Source organism: Cygnus atratus, chromosome 17 (assembly GCF_013377495.2).
Source record: "Cygnus atratus isolate AKBS03 ecotype Queensland, Australia chromosome 17, CAtr_DNAZoo_HiC_assembly, whole genome shotgun sequence".
Taxonomy (NCBI): domain Eukaryota; kingdom Metazoa; phylum Chordata; class Aves; order Anseriformes; family Anatidae; genus Cygnus; species Cygnus atratus.
The window spans coordinates 11908477-11921968 of NC_066378.1; the positions used below are offsets into that span (position 1 = coordinate 11908477).

The window sequence follows — 13492 nt, forward strand, 5'->3', positions numbered from 1 at the left end:
AGCGAAAGGGAGGCCTGGGAGACAATCACCTCACTGCAATTTCCCTCTGAGGAAAAGAATGCAGTTGAGATAGCCCAGATGGGAGCTGACACTCCATGCAGATTGCAACTCTAAGACTACATTACTGCATACAAGAAGGAAGAAGAATCCAAGGGAAAGCTAGGGGGAAAGTAATCAAAAGCAAGGTAAACACAGGTCAAATGATCTATTTATATACTTGTCTATATGTTCCTCTCATTGACACTGTCAGCTTAGGGTACTGAAGTTCTGCTTGTGCTTCCTGTGTTAAACCAGGAAATACTGTTACTGCTGTAACTTCTTCTGGTAACTATTATAAGGATTGATCTTTGCAACTAAAAATGCGAAGTAGCAGATAGAGCAAAACAAAACATCAGGGAGCTCAGAAATGAAAATACGAAGACTTACTAGGAAGTTCATCACCATTTTTTGGAAGTGGAAACTTAAAAAGATTTGTTGATTCTATCAACAGAAGTTTGTTGCTTATGATATCAGAATTAATATGAATCTGATGGACGAGTGATTCAAACTTCCTGATGGCTTGTGTACATCGGACTGTAAAGTCACCAATACCTGAAATAAATTACAATCATTTGTTTTCTTTCTTTTACCAAATCTTTCACCAATGCATCAAAATTGTCAACAACCGGATATGTTTGAGAATGAACTGATACTCTGCAGAAAGATAGATTAGATGTTTTCTCACCTAATCCTTCATCTAGCTCCCTTCTACCTCTAACAGTCTATATCCATTTCCACTCAGTGTTTTACATATAATAAAAACATAAGAAATACCCACTTGGATCAGACCCTGTCTAACATACTATTCTGTCTTACACCATGGCAATAGGCTATCCTGTTTAAGGATGCATAGCTTTTATCTGACAAATCAAACAGAATGCAGAATTGAAGAGAATTTTTGAACTGCAAATCAGTAGAAAAGGCCATTATAAAATAGTATCTCAATTACCTAGGGAGTTCCAGTTGAGTCTTCCGTGCCCTAATCTGAATACTCTCCAGAGCTCTTGAATATGGTCATCAAGAAGTTTGGTTTCTGCTTCACTCAATGTTCCCATTAAGTTGTGATAGTGATCCAGCATGTTTTTTAATCCATTTATATATCTAATGAGTGTAAGAAACATAACAACAACAACAAAAAATAAAAATCATGATTTTCTGGAAACACAGTTCTGAAAAAGGCAGATCACTTTCTTCCTCCTGTTCAAACTTCCACATAAACCAAAATTTGCAGAAATAATGACTATGTATTGATCATAAATACAATTCACTTCCTCTCACAAACAAAAGAAAAATCATGTATGACTCCAGTAGCAGCTAGACCATCCTCTCCTGCCCCAACCCAGAAGAAGTATTTAAGACAGCCTCAGTTTGAATCACATACATGAACTCAACAGGCAAACTTTAAAATCCAGTTAGGGCTCTTATTGCACCTGTGTGCCTAAATTCTGTGATAATTTGGGCAAAAGTGACTTATCCAAGGCTGTACAAAAAAGTGGCAGTGAGTTCAAATGTGAACTGAAATCTAAATGGCATTAAGAATTCATTGCAAAAAAAGTGTACTTTCTTTCCTTGTTTTTCCTTCAGATTTTGAGGAGGTTTTCATTTGTAAAACGTAGTGCTACAGGGAGAAGGATGCAGACAGCGAAAGAGAAAAGATTGCTAGTGTACCATGGCCATCAGCAATTTTACCCTTAAAAAAAGTCACTACGAGCTCTCGTATTTCCAAAAGTTGATGACTCATGGCACACTCTGGTTTGGAGTGAAATCACTTGAAACATTGCTGTAAGTCTGTATGAGAGCAGGTATTCTGTTATAACTTTACCCAAGGTATTTGTCTTCCTGTAATGCCACATTTCTTGCTATTTCTGGGACTGGAAACCCCAGTTGTTCCATGTACTTTGTTTCAGTTATAATCTCTTGGAGTCTAGGAGAAAAATTCACTATGAACTGCACTCTTTTCTCTGTGGTGAGAGGCTCCTCTGTTGCTGAGGTCTACAACACAAGAAAGCAGCAGAAAGCATAGAAACACCAGACTGTTACAACACAAGGAAAAAGTTAACTCTTGGACACATTTGATAAGACAGTAGGTAAAAGTCAGACAGAATAGCTAACATTCAGATTGTGGAAATGCCTTTAAAATTTGACAGCAATCTCAGCATTCTAGTTTCAATTTTGATCTCAGTATTTTTTTAAATTTTCCATTAAAAAACAGTGTTTCTCTTTAAGACATCATTCTTTGAAAAATCTCACCGATCATCAAATAGGTTTCAGTTCTTTCCCACAGAGAAATCAGGTATGTTATTTTCCTCTCTCACCTGCTCAGAAGTCTCTTGATTAATATGGTTTGCCGCCCCACCAGTAACAACCATCAGCAGAGATTTTTTCAGTAACAGTGGGAGCATCTGCTCTGTTCCTTCTCTCCACTGATCATATTTCTGATCTTCATACTCTTTCATCCTCTTGGCCACTTGAAGATATATTTGCTTTACCTAGAAAGAAAAATTCTGTATAATTCATTTTAAAGATCACGAGAAATGTTCCACTATCCTGTCTTAATAAGGTTTCTGATCTTTATCAGATGAGAGGGCAAATAATGCCTTGTAATACAGGTGATGAAGAATTCAGGTTCTTGAGTTCTGTCATTTATTCTGACACTATTTCTCCAGGAAACAGTGGGAAGGTACCAATCAGCTTTTCACGTCTCACATAGCTTACTATGTGCAAAGACATTCTTGCTCACATAAGAGCGTTTTCACCTCCCTAGAATGGTATGAGGAAAGTATTCTTCCTTCATTAAACAGCAAAAGAAACAACATACTTCCTTTCCACGTTCACTAGCAAGTAACTCCTCTACTTCTTGAAATCGAATAATAGTGTGTTTGATCCGATAGAAAAGGGATCGAGACCAGTATATTGCTCCAGCCACTGGAGGATGATTCTTGAACAAAGGCGGATCCTTGAGGTTCTGAACAAAGATTTGCTTAACATTTTCGACCTAAAAGAGAATAAAGCATTGCTAAGAATCATTTCTCCACCTGTTGTTCCATGGTAAGTATCTAACCTGGTACATAGCACAGGCTCTGAAGCTAATTCCAGCAACAAGATAAAAATAATTCATTATTTTTTTTATTCATCTCTTGTTTGCATTAACTGCAGTACACAGAACACCTTCCTTTCCTTGTCTTGTGGAACTGCTATTTTGTCAGTGTTTTTTGTGAGATTACATCTTATTGTTAAACTCAGTGTTTAACTGAGTGTTAAACTCTGAATTACCAAGAGAAATGCTATGATAGCAAAAACTTTCCAATATTTGGGCTTCACAGAAGTTATTCTTTCTGCCTTCACTGTTAATCTCTGACTCCTTTTGGTCATATTGTGAACTTATTGTCCAGCACAAGAAAGCTGAAAGACGGCTTTTCTCAGGAAGGACTGCTGTTGAACTGCTGCTCACAAAGTAAAGGAATAGCCACAATCCTCGTTGCACATGCAAACATCTTTCAGTTCCTGTACTGTGCTACAAATATACAGATATGCACGTAATTTCCGCAAATTAACCATACTATTTCTTGTACAGGTTCCAAAAAAGTGAGAACAATTACTACGTTTATTTTTTTTAAAACCTGTCAGTCTTTTGGATGGTAAATGACACTACATATGTGTTTAGACATATATACAGATTTATTATTTTCACTAAAGAATTTCATATACTACCTAAGAAATGCTAAATTAAATACCTCTTTACAGTACTGGTCCAAAACGTCATTGAATTTCATCATCATCTGCTTATTAATGGTTTCACGAGTGCGGATGTGTTTGAAGTTTAACAGCATGTCAAATGCAGCTTCTGCTGATCGAAGGGTCTTAAAAGATTCATCAATAAAGTTTTTGGCTTCTTCTTCAATAACCTAGACAGAGACAAAGGAAGAAGGCCAAGAAATCCTGTCTCTTAGAGGTTCATCTTGCAAAACCAAGAAAGGAAGGCAATATTAAAATATCTTTTTTTAGTAGTGTTGAGACATATCTTTACTGTTAGTAATTTATAAGACCAAATTGTAAACTGATGGCTTTCCAGTAAGCTACAGGAAATTAGTGTTAACCCAGTGTCTGCTGGGCAGCTATATAAGTCATAGAAGGCATTGTAACAACTTGCATTTGTGGGTATTCTTAGCTGAATGGGAGGAATAAATCCAGAAAGAAGTTTGATTTCTTTGTAGAACATGACTGAGATATGTCAGCACATGAGCATAGGGAGGTCATATATAGCCTCCGCTCATGCTCTAGTTATTTTCCCAATGAACATAAAGCACGTTTCACTGGTTTAGAAGATTAAGTGAAGTGATAAAGAACTTGAACACAAAATACTGAATTTAAAAATTTGGTAAAATTTCTCACATTTTCATTTATATATTTATTCATATATTCTTTTTTTTTTAAAAAAAAAAAAGCATATCATTCATTCTTTAAATGAAAATGTTGACATTCTAGAAAGATTTTCATATAGGAAGGAATAAGGGGGAAAAATCACAGTACACGGTACTTACTGAAACTTCTGTTTTAAATTCTCCTATAATTAACTTCCAATCATGTGCGCTTTTGATGCTAAAAGGGTCAAAAGTCAGTTCTTCCATTGGACTAGTTAGTCCATCTACCCTTCTCAGTAGATCATCAATACGTTTTGGATCACCTGTGACAGCTTTCAGTTCAGAACCCAATATATTGTAAAACTCTTCAACAACCTGTTAATTCAGAAGAACATAACAGAAAGCTTTATTTTTAATGCTTTTCTCTGCTATTTAATACTCTTCTGTTATTGTTTCCTTTAAAGGTAACTATAGCCCAGAGAACAATCAATTCTTGCTGTGATTTACATTTTTTGCATATTCCTATGCAAGACATGAAGTATCTCTATGGAAAAAAAAAAAAACACTGTACAGGCCCAACACCACATTTGTCAAAACAGATAACATTCAGTTATTACTTCTTTTTATTCCACTAGGGATTTTACATACACAGTCTACATAACATGTGGCCATTGATGGACAACTAGTATTTCTAGTTACCCTACCCTAAAGGAGCCTACACATAGCACATATCTTTCATGTATATTATCCTGCAGTTGATACACTGATTCATATACAGTCAAATTTTATATTACAATACACTTAAATGATTACTTTATCTAAAATGATACCATTAAACTAACGAGACGTGAAAACTGCAAATCTGTGAAACAACTGTTACAAGTTTGCAGGTTGGTAACAGTACTGTACACAGCAATACCTTTCTCATGGCACCAACCAGTACCTTGAGAAGAGTTATTTCATCTCTCTTAAGGTTAAACATACACACACACACAGAAAAATAAAAAGGCTATTAACACTTCAACAACTATAATACAAAGAATCTCCTCTCCTGAAGAAGACACTGATCACAAACTGTCCTCTTTAATTACTGTCTATATTAGTACCTGCAAAATGTCATACAGATCTTGACAGATGGAAGCCATATAATCTGTTTTTCCAAATAAACGCTTTCGGTCAAATTCCCAATGTTGCTCTCTTCCTGATGCTTCAATTTGGGCACGAACAGCAAAATAAGATTTCTTCCATTGTTCAAGAGTACTTTTTGCTTCTGCTATTTTCTTTTTTGCAGCAGCTCTATCTTCTCTATTAATCAAAAGAGTTAAGATACTATAGATAGAAAGATTATAGATATAAAATGATATTTCAACTGGATCAATCTATCCTGGTTTAGTATCTTCTAGTTGTACAAGATCTAGGCAAAACTCACAACTGCGAGGTCTTCATTTTCAGTGAAACTGATTTTGAAAGAGTTATTTCAGGACTGATTTTTACGATATTTATGTCACTTCTGTACCACAGTATTTGCATTGAGTTTATTGATTTATGTCCTTTCAAGAGAAAAGAGGACAAGCACCTATTTCTTCAGGCTGATTCAGTAATTTGTGAAAACTAGAACATTAATTGATTTTTAATTGACCTTCTAATACAACTTCAGATAGTGAAAAACACTGAAACATATTCAATGCAAGTGTTATCGACCACACTTTCTGTAAAACAAGCAAATACAGCCTAGTTAAATAGGAATCCAGTACTTACTTAAACAGTGTGTGTAAATCCACGGCTTTGCACACCCGTGTTGAAATTTCCCACGCAATTCGTTCCATGAGGGGTACCATCCGTTCATCCTTGTTGTAATGCCGTGAGATAATCCATACCATTCTCAGGGCATTCATCAGCAAAGGAATTGTGTCCAAGACAACATCAAACCCAGTGCCATGTGTTAAATTCTATTAAATACATTTTAAATAATTTGAACAAGTTGTCATGTAAATACAGATAAATATTGTATAAACCAATATTCTCTTCAATATTCTACAGATAGCTGAAGTTAAGAAAATCTGTGACATTAGTAAATAAAGAACCCAGTCAAGGAAACACCCTGGTGACCAAATTACACAGATGGTTAAGGATGGGCAGATTTGCATCTATTGCTCCAAATGCTTGTCAGGTACTGTCTCATTAGTATTCTACTTTCTGAAAAAGATGTCCTAAAACTGGTTTTGGCCCAACTGTTTATTTGGATAACCTTCAATAGAACTTAAACTTGACATATCAGCTCTAACCAGTGATAGAAGTTACCTCAAAAAGTGGAGCAGAGAAATCTTTGTTTTCCTTAATTCAGCTGTGCTATCTCGTTCTTCCAAAGCTGTGATTTACAAACCAAGCTGTTCACAGCTCTGTGCTTCTGCTTTCAGATATTAGAACAGGAGCAATTCAGACAAAATAAGCAAGCTTTTTTAATATTAAATATAAAAAATCTGGAGTATATCTTTATTGATGATAAAAAGTAAAAAAAATAATAATAATAATAGTTGACCAACAAAGAAACCAAACTCAGGTAAATACAGCTACAACTCCACAGTTTTCTTAAGGATACATACCTTCAAATAGCGTTCAAGAGTTGAAAGGAACCTAGCGTTATCTAGAGCTTCCACATGATGTTTTCTGAGGTCACTTAAGACTGCCTGTAAATCTTTGCTATGCTCAGATTCAGCTTCCTGTAGTACTGCCAAGACTTTTTCAACTCCTGGAAGCTTTGTCTGTTCAGTAAGACCAGATAAAGCAGCATGTCTTTCACGCCAGAAGTCAATTTCTGCAAGTGGACCATTGCCCTACAAGATATGTGGAGAAAAATAAAATTTCTAAATTACAATTACTCGAGGATGAAAACCTATGACAAGGTTTATATTTGTTCTTTTTTTTCAATATGCTGTATACTGAGAAAACCCAGATGTGATTCAACTATGAAAAAAAATAAAAACAGAAAAAGAAGAAACTCTTTGAAATCAAAAGTTTTACACACGCTGAGGGTAACTGCTCATGGGGATTACATCCTTGAGTTGGATCTGAAGATTCCATGCTTACAAAAATATATGCCCACTTAATTTCGTAGACATGAAACATCTTACTATGTTTAATGGTATTACTCATATGTGTAACTGTTTGCAGAATCAGAACCTTACAATTAGATTGTATTTTGTTTGAGATAGATGATTTTTCAAGGGAAAATATAACGCTATACGTTTTTTAAAGCATTGCATTTTTAATATTTCATGTCTATCTCACTGGTTTTAGAAGTAAGAATGCAACTAGCTAAAGTGCCTTGGTTTTCCACAGTCTCCCAGGTGGATAGGATCTGCAGAGAATTGCTTTATATTCTATTTCCTGCAGTCACACAGGTACTCACTACCTTTGTTCTACTTTACTTCAATTAGTAAATGGGCTTTCCAGCAATCAAACACTAAGTTTGACTAAAACAGAGCACAAACCATTCAGAGAGATTCTTGTGGGAAATGAAGAAATGTCTCTGGGAGCAAAACAAGCTTGGTGCTACGGGCAACATCACCTGTGGAACCCTTTTCAGTTGTTCCTCTAGAGCTGCGGATATTAATTTTTGCCAGGTCATTGCACAACTTTCAAGAGCTTCAACCACTTCTGGAACTGTGGCAAGAACACTTGCATCGCTGTTTAGGTTTATAGTTGGCATGTCCAGTTTAATCTCTCCTGTTGGGAGAAAAGGAATTTGAAATTAACCGTCTTGTTCCACCAGCACTGTTAAGGTAACATCACTGAAATGGCTTACACCTTCCATTTTGCTAGCTACTTGAGTATAGGTAACATACCATCTGCTCTGCCTATTTGAGAATATGACAAAAAGCATCCAGTTGCTTCACAGTTAATACAGTACAAAGATATATTCCTAGAAATAACTGAAAAGCTCTCAGCTTTCAAGCTTCAACACAACCTCTAAGTATTAAAAATTAGGATTAGGGCTTTGCTGAAGAAGATTATCGGTCTGTTTACTGAAGACCATTACATTCTCCTCAATGGCGTGACACTAATCCCTGTCAGAGACACGATGCTAAACTACGTGTGAAAGTCTGCTTTCGCCTTCTGCCTTCTATATCCTGCTACAGCCTGAGTCCCCTGAACATTGGGAAGAAACGAGGCATGATTACCCTCCCTGCTATTCTTACTCCAAGCTGTTTGAAACTGACTTAGTCCATTTCCCCATACTGTCTGCTATGCTTCAGAGCAGTAAAAATACTACTGTGATCGGCAAGAGAAACTTTAATCAGATCTGGAGCTTCCCCAGAAATTGTATGCATTTGCTATTCTAAACAAAGCCATTCCTAGGTGAACCTCCTTCTGTTGTTCTGTACTCTAATCAACACAGTGCTGGCATAGGCAGAATACTCACCTTCAATTTGCTGTACCGTCTGCTGAATAACACTTGAAAATTCTTGCATGTTGGTTAGGAGCTCATTCCTCATCTGAACATTACAGTACTCCACAGGCTGTTCTTTCTTTCCTGCAAGCTCAGTCTCAGATAAATTTATTTTTTCAGAGTCTGTGTTTTCGCTATCTGGATGTAAGGAAGCTTCCTCAGCCCACTGTCAATTATAGGAGAGAGCAGGCAAAAATAAGTATAGTTCAAACAGGTACCATAGATTAGATGGTTCGTATTTATAAACAAACACCTTACTACTAATTCACTTAAGCATTTGGATAGGTTGTTCTAAAATTTAACTTAAATACATCTCTTTCCATTTCACCTCTTTAGGACTATTCTCTCTGCAAGTTCTGCAGGAGAGTAGCTCCAGCATACTTTCACAAAAGTCTATCAGCACAAAATAAAGGTACATGGTGTCACATTCTTAAATGTTTCTTATATAGGGTCAGGCAATTCAATGAAATAATGACTGTCTCCACATCCTTATAAAATTTTGGGAAACAAAATAAAAAGCATTACCCCAAACTTCATTTTGGCATAAGAAGGTCATTCATGAAAGGATTTCATATACGTAGTCTACATGGTCAGCAGAATACTAAATAGGCAAATCACTCACGGAAAACTGAAAACTTCACATATAAAAGCTGTAAAACATTTACCTGTGAGATGACATTCTTTAGCATCAAAAGAGTATCATCAGTCAGTAAACCAAATTCTATCATTTTAGGAAGAACTTCATTAGCTTCAGTCAGGTCATTAGGTTCAGTAACTGTTTCTAAACAGTGTACAAACAATTAGCATACAGAATACAATAATTAAATAATTAATAATTGTACAGAACACAATTATTAAAACAATTGTATAAATTCTTTTCCATAACAAGTTAAAACTCCAATAAAGCAAACTGCCATGGTAATAATAAACTAGGCTTGATGCAAGCCGCTTTCAAAACTGCTGCTGGTTTTAATGTTGCAGATTTTGATTTTTTTTTTTTCTCAAATTTCATGTTTTTAGAAAAACTGAAAGTAATAGGCACATACAAAATACTTTGTAGCTTTAAACCACTCATGCTGCTGCTCAGTGAATCCACATAAAGGTATACTGGGATCAGTGGCTGGCACTAAGTTAGAGTTAACAGACGGCTGGTTGTTCCTGGAAATAGGCATGGAAATACTTGTTTGTTTCAGTTTAGAAGTTGTTTACTGTGGGAGTGGAACTAGATACTGAAGTCTGACTGTAACCAGAAACAGTAGCTATTGTCATTGGCTTTATGATAAAAGTATGAACTATCAGAATAGAACCTCTATGTCACATGCTGCTATTGTATAACAAAAATTGAGTCAGGCCAGGAGGTTTGATACCCCAGTTGCACTTATCACCACCTTATGGTCCACCTTTCACATACAGCTCCTCATTCTCAACGCACTTCACACAGTTCTAGCAGTTATAGTAACTAAATCTCATTAGTTCCTCAGAGACCAGCTTGAAAGCTTCATCCCTGCTGGCGAAATGTGGACGATATGTAATTTTCCAAATACTTAATATGAAAAGTGTTCTTGATTCCTGGCTCTACTCTGAGAGCATTCCTACTCAGTTAGGAATGGATAGGCACTATCCTAAATCCCAGTCATTATCACTTTTCCTCAGTATGAACTACTTCTTAAGGGACTGGAGAACAAGGTTTATGAGGAGGAGTTGAGGGAAGAGGAGTTCTTCAGTCTGAAGAAAAGGAGGCTGAGGGGAGACCTCACTGCTCTCTACAACTCCTTGAAAGGAAGTCGCAGTGAGGAGGTTGTCAGTCCCTTTTTCTCAGATCACAAGTTATAGAATATGAGGAAATGATCTCAAATTGCTCCAGGGGAAGGTTAGATTGAATATTAGGAAGAATTTCTTCACAGAGGGAGTGGTCAAGGATTGGAATAGGCTGGCCAGGGAAGTGGTGGAGTCCCCATCCCTGGAAATATTTAAGAAATGTATGTATGTGTTGCTAAGGGACAGTGATGGGACTCAGCAGGTCAGGTTAACAATGGAATTTGATGATCTCGAAGGTCTTTTCCAACCTAAATGATTCTATAATTGATAAAAAGTCTGGAAACACAGAGCCAGCAGTTATTCAGGACAAATACCTTTGGTGTCTCTCAAAAAATAGACACTAACATCTGAGACAAATTCTTCAGGAATTTCATCAAGAGCCACATACAAATACACTTTGTCAGCTTTCTGTTCTGTTAACTGAAACATGAAATAAAAAGGAAAAATGACTGTTACTATTTGCTGCCAAGTTTCCTAACAGCAAGACAATGTTTGCCTTCTATGAGCAATGGAACAGAAGCATTACTTTAACTACATTATCTTCACATTGCTGTCCAAGTAAACAGGTGTCATAAAAAAAGTTTAAAAAAATCACTCAACTAACAGTAAAAAGCATCAGCTTTGTAAACAATGTTAATTTCCAGACCAACAGGACCAAGAGCATCAGTGTTTGAAACATAAAAAAATGGACCACAGTTCAATGCCCCCCATAGAGCCTTCCTAAGAATGTGCAAGCACCTACTCCCCTCCCACTGCATCTCAGTCATAAACTAAGTTTAGTTATAAACACCAGACTCCATCCCAAGTGTCTAATTAGGCAAAAGCCTTGAGGTACAAAAGCCTTTGTTCACTGTCCCTTACATGATCCTCCCGTGGTGTCTTTACCTAGCAATCATTCTAACTCCAACCTTTCTGTTACAAGCAAACCTGGGAATAGCTAATGTGGTAGCTGAGTAACTCACTACCGCATTTCCTCACTAAAAACATAGAGTTTTGCCAAGTAAATTACCTTTGTAATATCAGTCAATTTCAGAGGCTGTGGCAGACACCACAGGCCAGCGGTTTCAATAAAGATTGCTGTTCTTGTAAAATGTTCTGTTCTGCTCTGAATCCTTGGTCTGCATCGTACCTCCTTAATTAGCCGATCAGTTTTACTGAAATATTTGCATCAGAAAGCCAGCATCTTCATACCCCAAAAGAACAGAGTGAATACAACAGACTTACATGGGGTGCATGTTCCACGCTGTCAGCTGCAAGTCTTTGCTCTACTTCACTCAATTCAGACACACTAGAGAGAGTTGATACATGACCTGACACACTTTTAGTGTCTGAGGGTTCCGGATCAGATGTCTTACTTTTCTGAGTCGTGTCTAAGAATAACACAAGAGAACTCACTTAAAGAACAGGTATTCCATGCACGTAAGATGGATCCTTCCAATTTTCTTCTAAAATTAAGTAACCGAGCTTTTTCTTCTCCCTACAGCACCACCTTTCAACAATCAGACATCCATACATTTTCCCACAGGACAGCACTATTGCTGAAGGACTGAATCCAAACATAGAAGAGACCATGCTAAATTCTACAGGTAATCGGGCTTTATCTAGAACATCCTTATCAGCATTTTCCAGCACTGTTGACTTTTTAGTATAAAATAAGTAGGTTAACAAATTCCAAGATGAAGGCACTTTGCAAAAGGAACCTTCAAACAATTAAGGTTTTTTTTGTGACTGATCTATGATGTGAAAATGGCTGTAGCAATGCCACACCCAAGAAGCAAAGGTGAAGACGTTGTAACACAAGAAACAACTACGTGAATTCCAGGGCCATTCAAGAATTTCAAATGTTATTTTTCCTGTCTTTCAGATGTTGCGCCTTGTCTCCTTCCCCTTTCAGCACAGGTTTCTAGACACTTAAAAGGTGGAAGAAGCATAGTTGCATCCCCAACTGGAAAGATCACGCTTCTTTGTGTGCTATAATTATTATGAAGCAATATTAATTCTCCCCATCTTGCTGCCTTTAAGCACTAACTTGCAGTGTTGTAGCTGCATCCATTGAGAGGTGCAGAGTGGAAAGTTAGGTCACATCATTCCTTTAGTCTACTTATACACACGTCAGACTTCATGCTTAACTTTGATGGTCCTTTTTTACACAGTAAGAACAAAATTCTTTTATGGATATAAAATACCGGAGCAGGACTCTTTGCTTCTGCAAGTAACTGTTTTCAGAAGCTTTTGAGTTATCAACTGGGCACAGCTCAAGGGATGGAGGGACAGGGAACGGGGTAAGGAGAGGGACTGGGACTCCAAACAGGACAAGTAGGGGCCTGAAAGAGGGAGAAACAGCTAGAGAGAGGGCAGCAGGAAGGGTTTCAGGACTAGGCAGTACCCAGGGGTGGGTCCCGCAGGCCGGGCAAGCAGGGCAGCCTCACCCGCTGCTTCCTTGGTCTCCTGGGGGCGCCGCTCGACCCGCAGCAGCAACACCCCCGCGGCTTTCTTCTCTTCATCATCCTCAGCACCGCGGCTGAAGAAGCGCAGCACGGTCCGCGCCCCCTCACCGCCGTGGCGGTTCAGCAGCTCCTCGAAAGGCGCCGGATCGCTCAGCCCCAGCGACGCGAGCGCTCGGTCCCGCAGCCACCGCACCCGCACGTCGTTCAGACTCATGGCGGCAAGGCCCCGGGCGGCCGCCCGACGCTGAGCGGTGGCCTCGGTAACGGCTCGGGGAGGAGCGACGGTCGCGACCCGCCCAGCGGCCGCCTCACGCCCAACGGCCGCCTCACGCGCAGCCCCGTTCCCGCCCAACGGCCGCCTCGCGCCCGGCCCCCTT

General features: G+C 38.2%; 1 protein-coding gene across 1 annotated transcript in view; it reads right to left on the bottom strand.

Annotated features, from left to right (window-relative positions):
* Window positions 1-13329, bottom strand: part of DNAH10 (dynein axonemal heavy chain 10) — a 57666-nt gene extending 44337 nt beyond the window's left edge. Inside the window, 16 exon segments of the mRNA XM_050714284.1 lie at window positions 427-591; window positions 989-1140; window positions 1862-2031; window positions 2403-2528; window positions 2858-3034; window positions 3774-3944; window positions 4581-4775; window positions 5507-5705; window positions 6159-6349; window positions 7004-7234; window positions 7969-8126; window positions 8824-9048; window positions 9515-9631; window positions 10983-11088; window positions 11893-12038; window positions 13098-13329. Of these exon segments, the coding sequence (XP_050570241.1) occupies window positions 427-591; window positions 989-1140; window positions 1862-2031; window positions 2403-2528; window positions 2858-3034; window positions 3774-3944; window positions 4581-4775; window positions 5507-5705; window positions 6159-6349; window positions 7004-7234; window positions 7969-8126; window positions 8824-9048; window positions 9515-9631; window positions 10983-11088; window positions 11893-12038; window positions 13098-13329 (2761 nt within the window).
* Window positions 13330-13492: the final 163 nt, after the last annotated feature.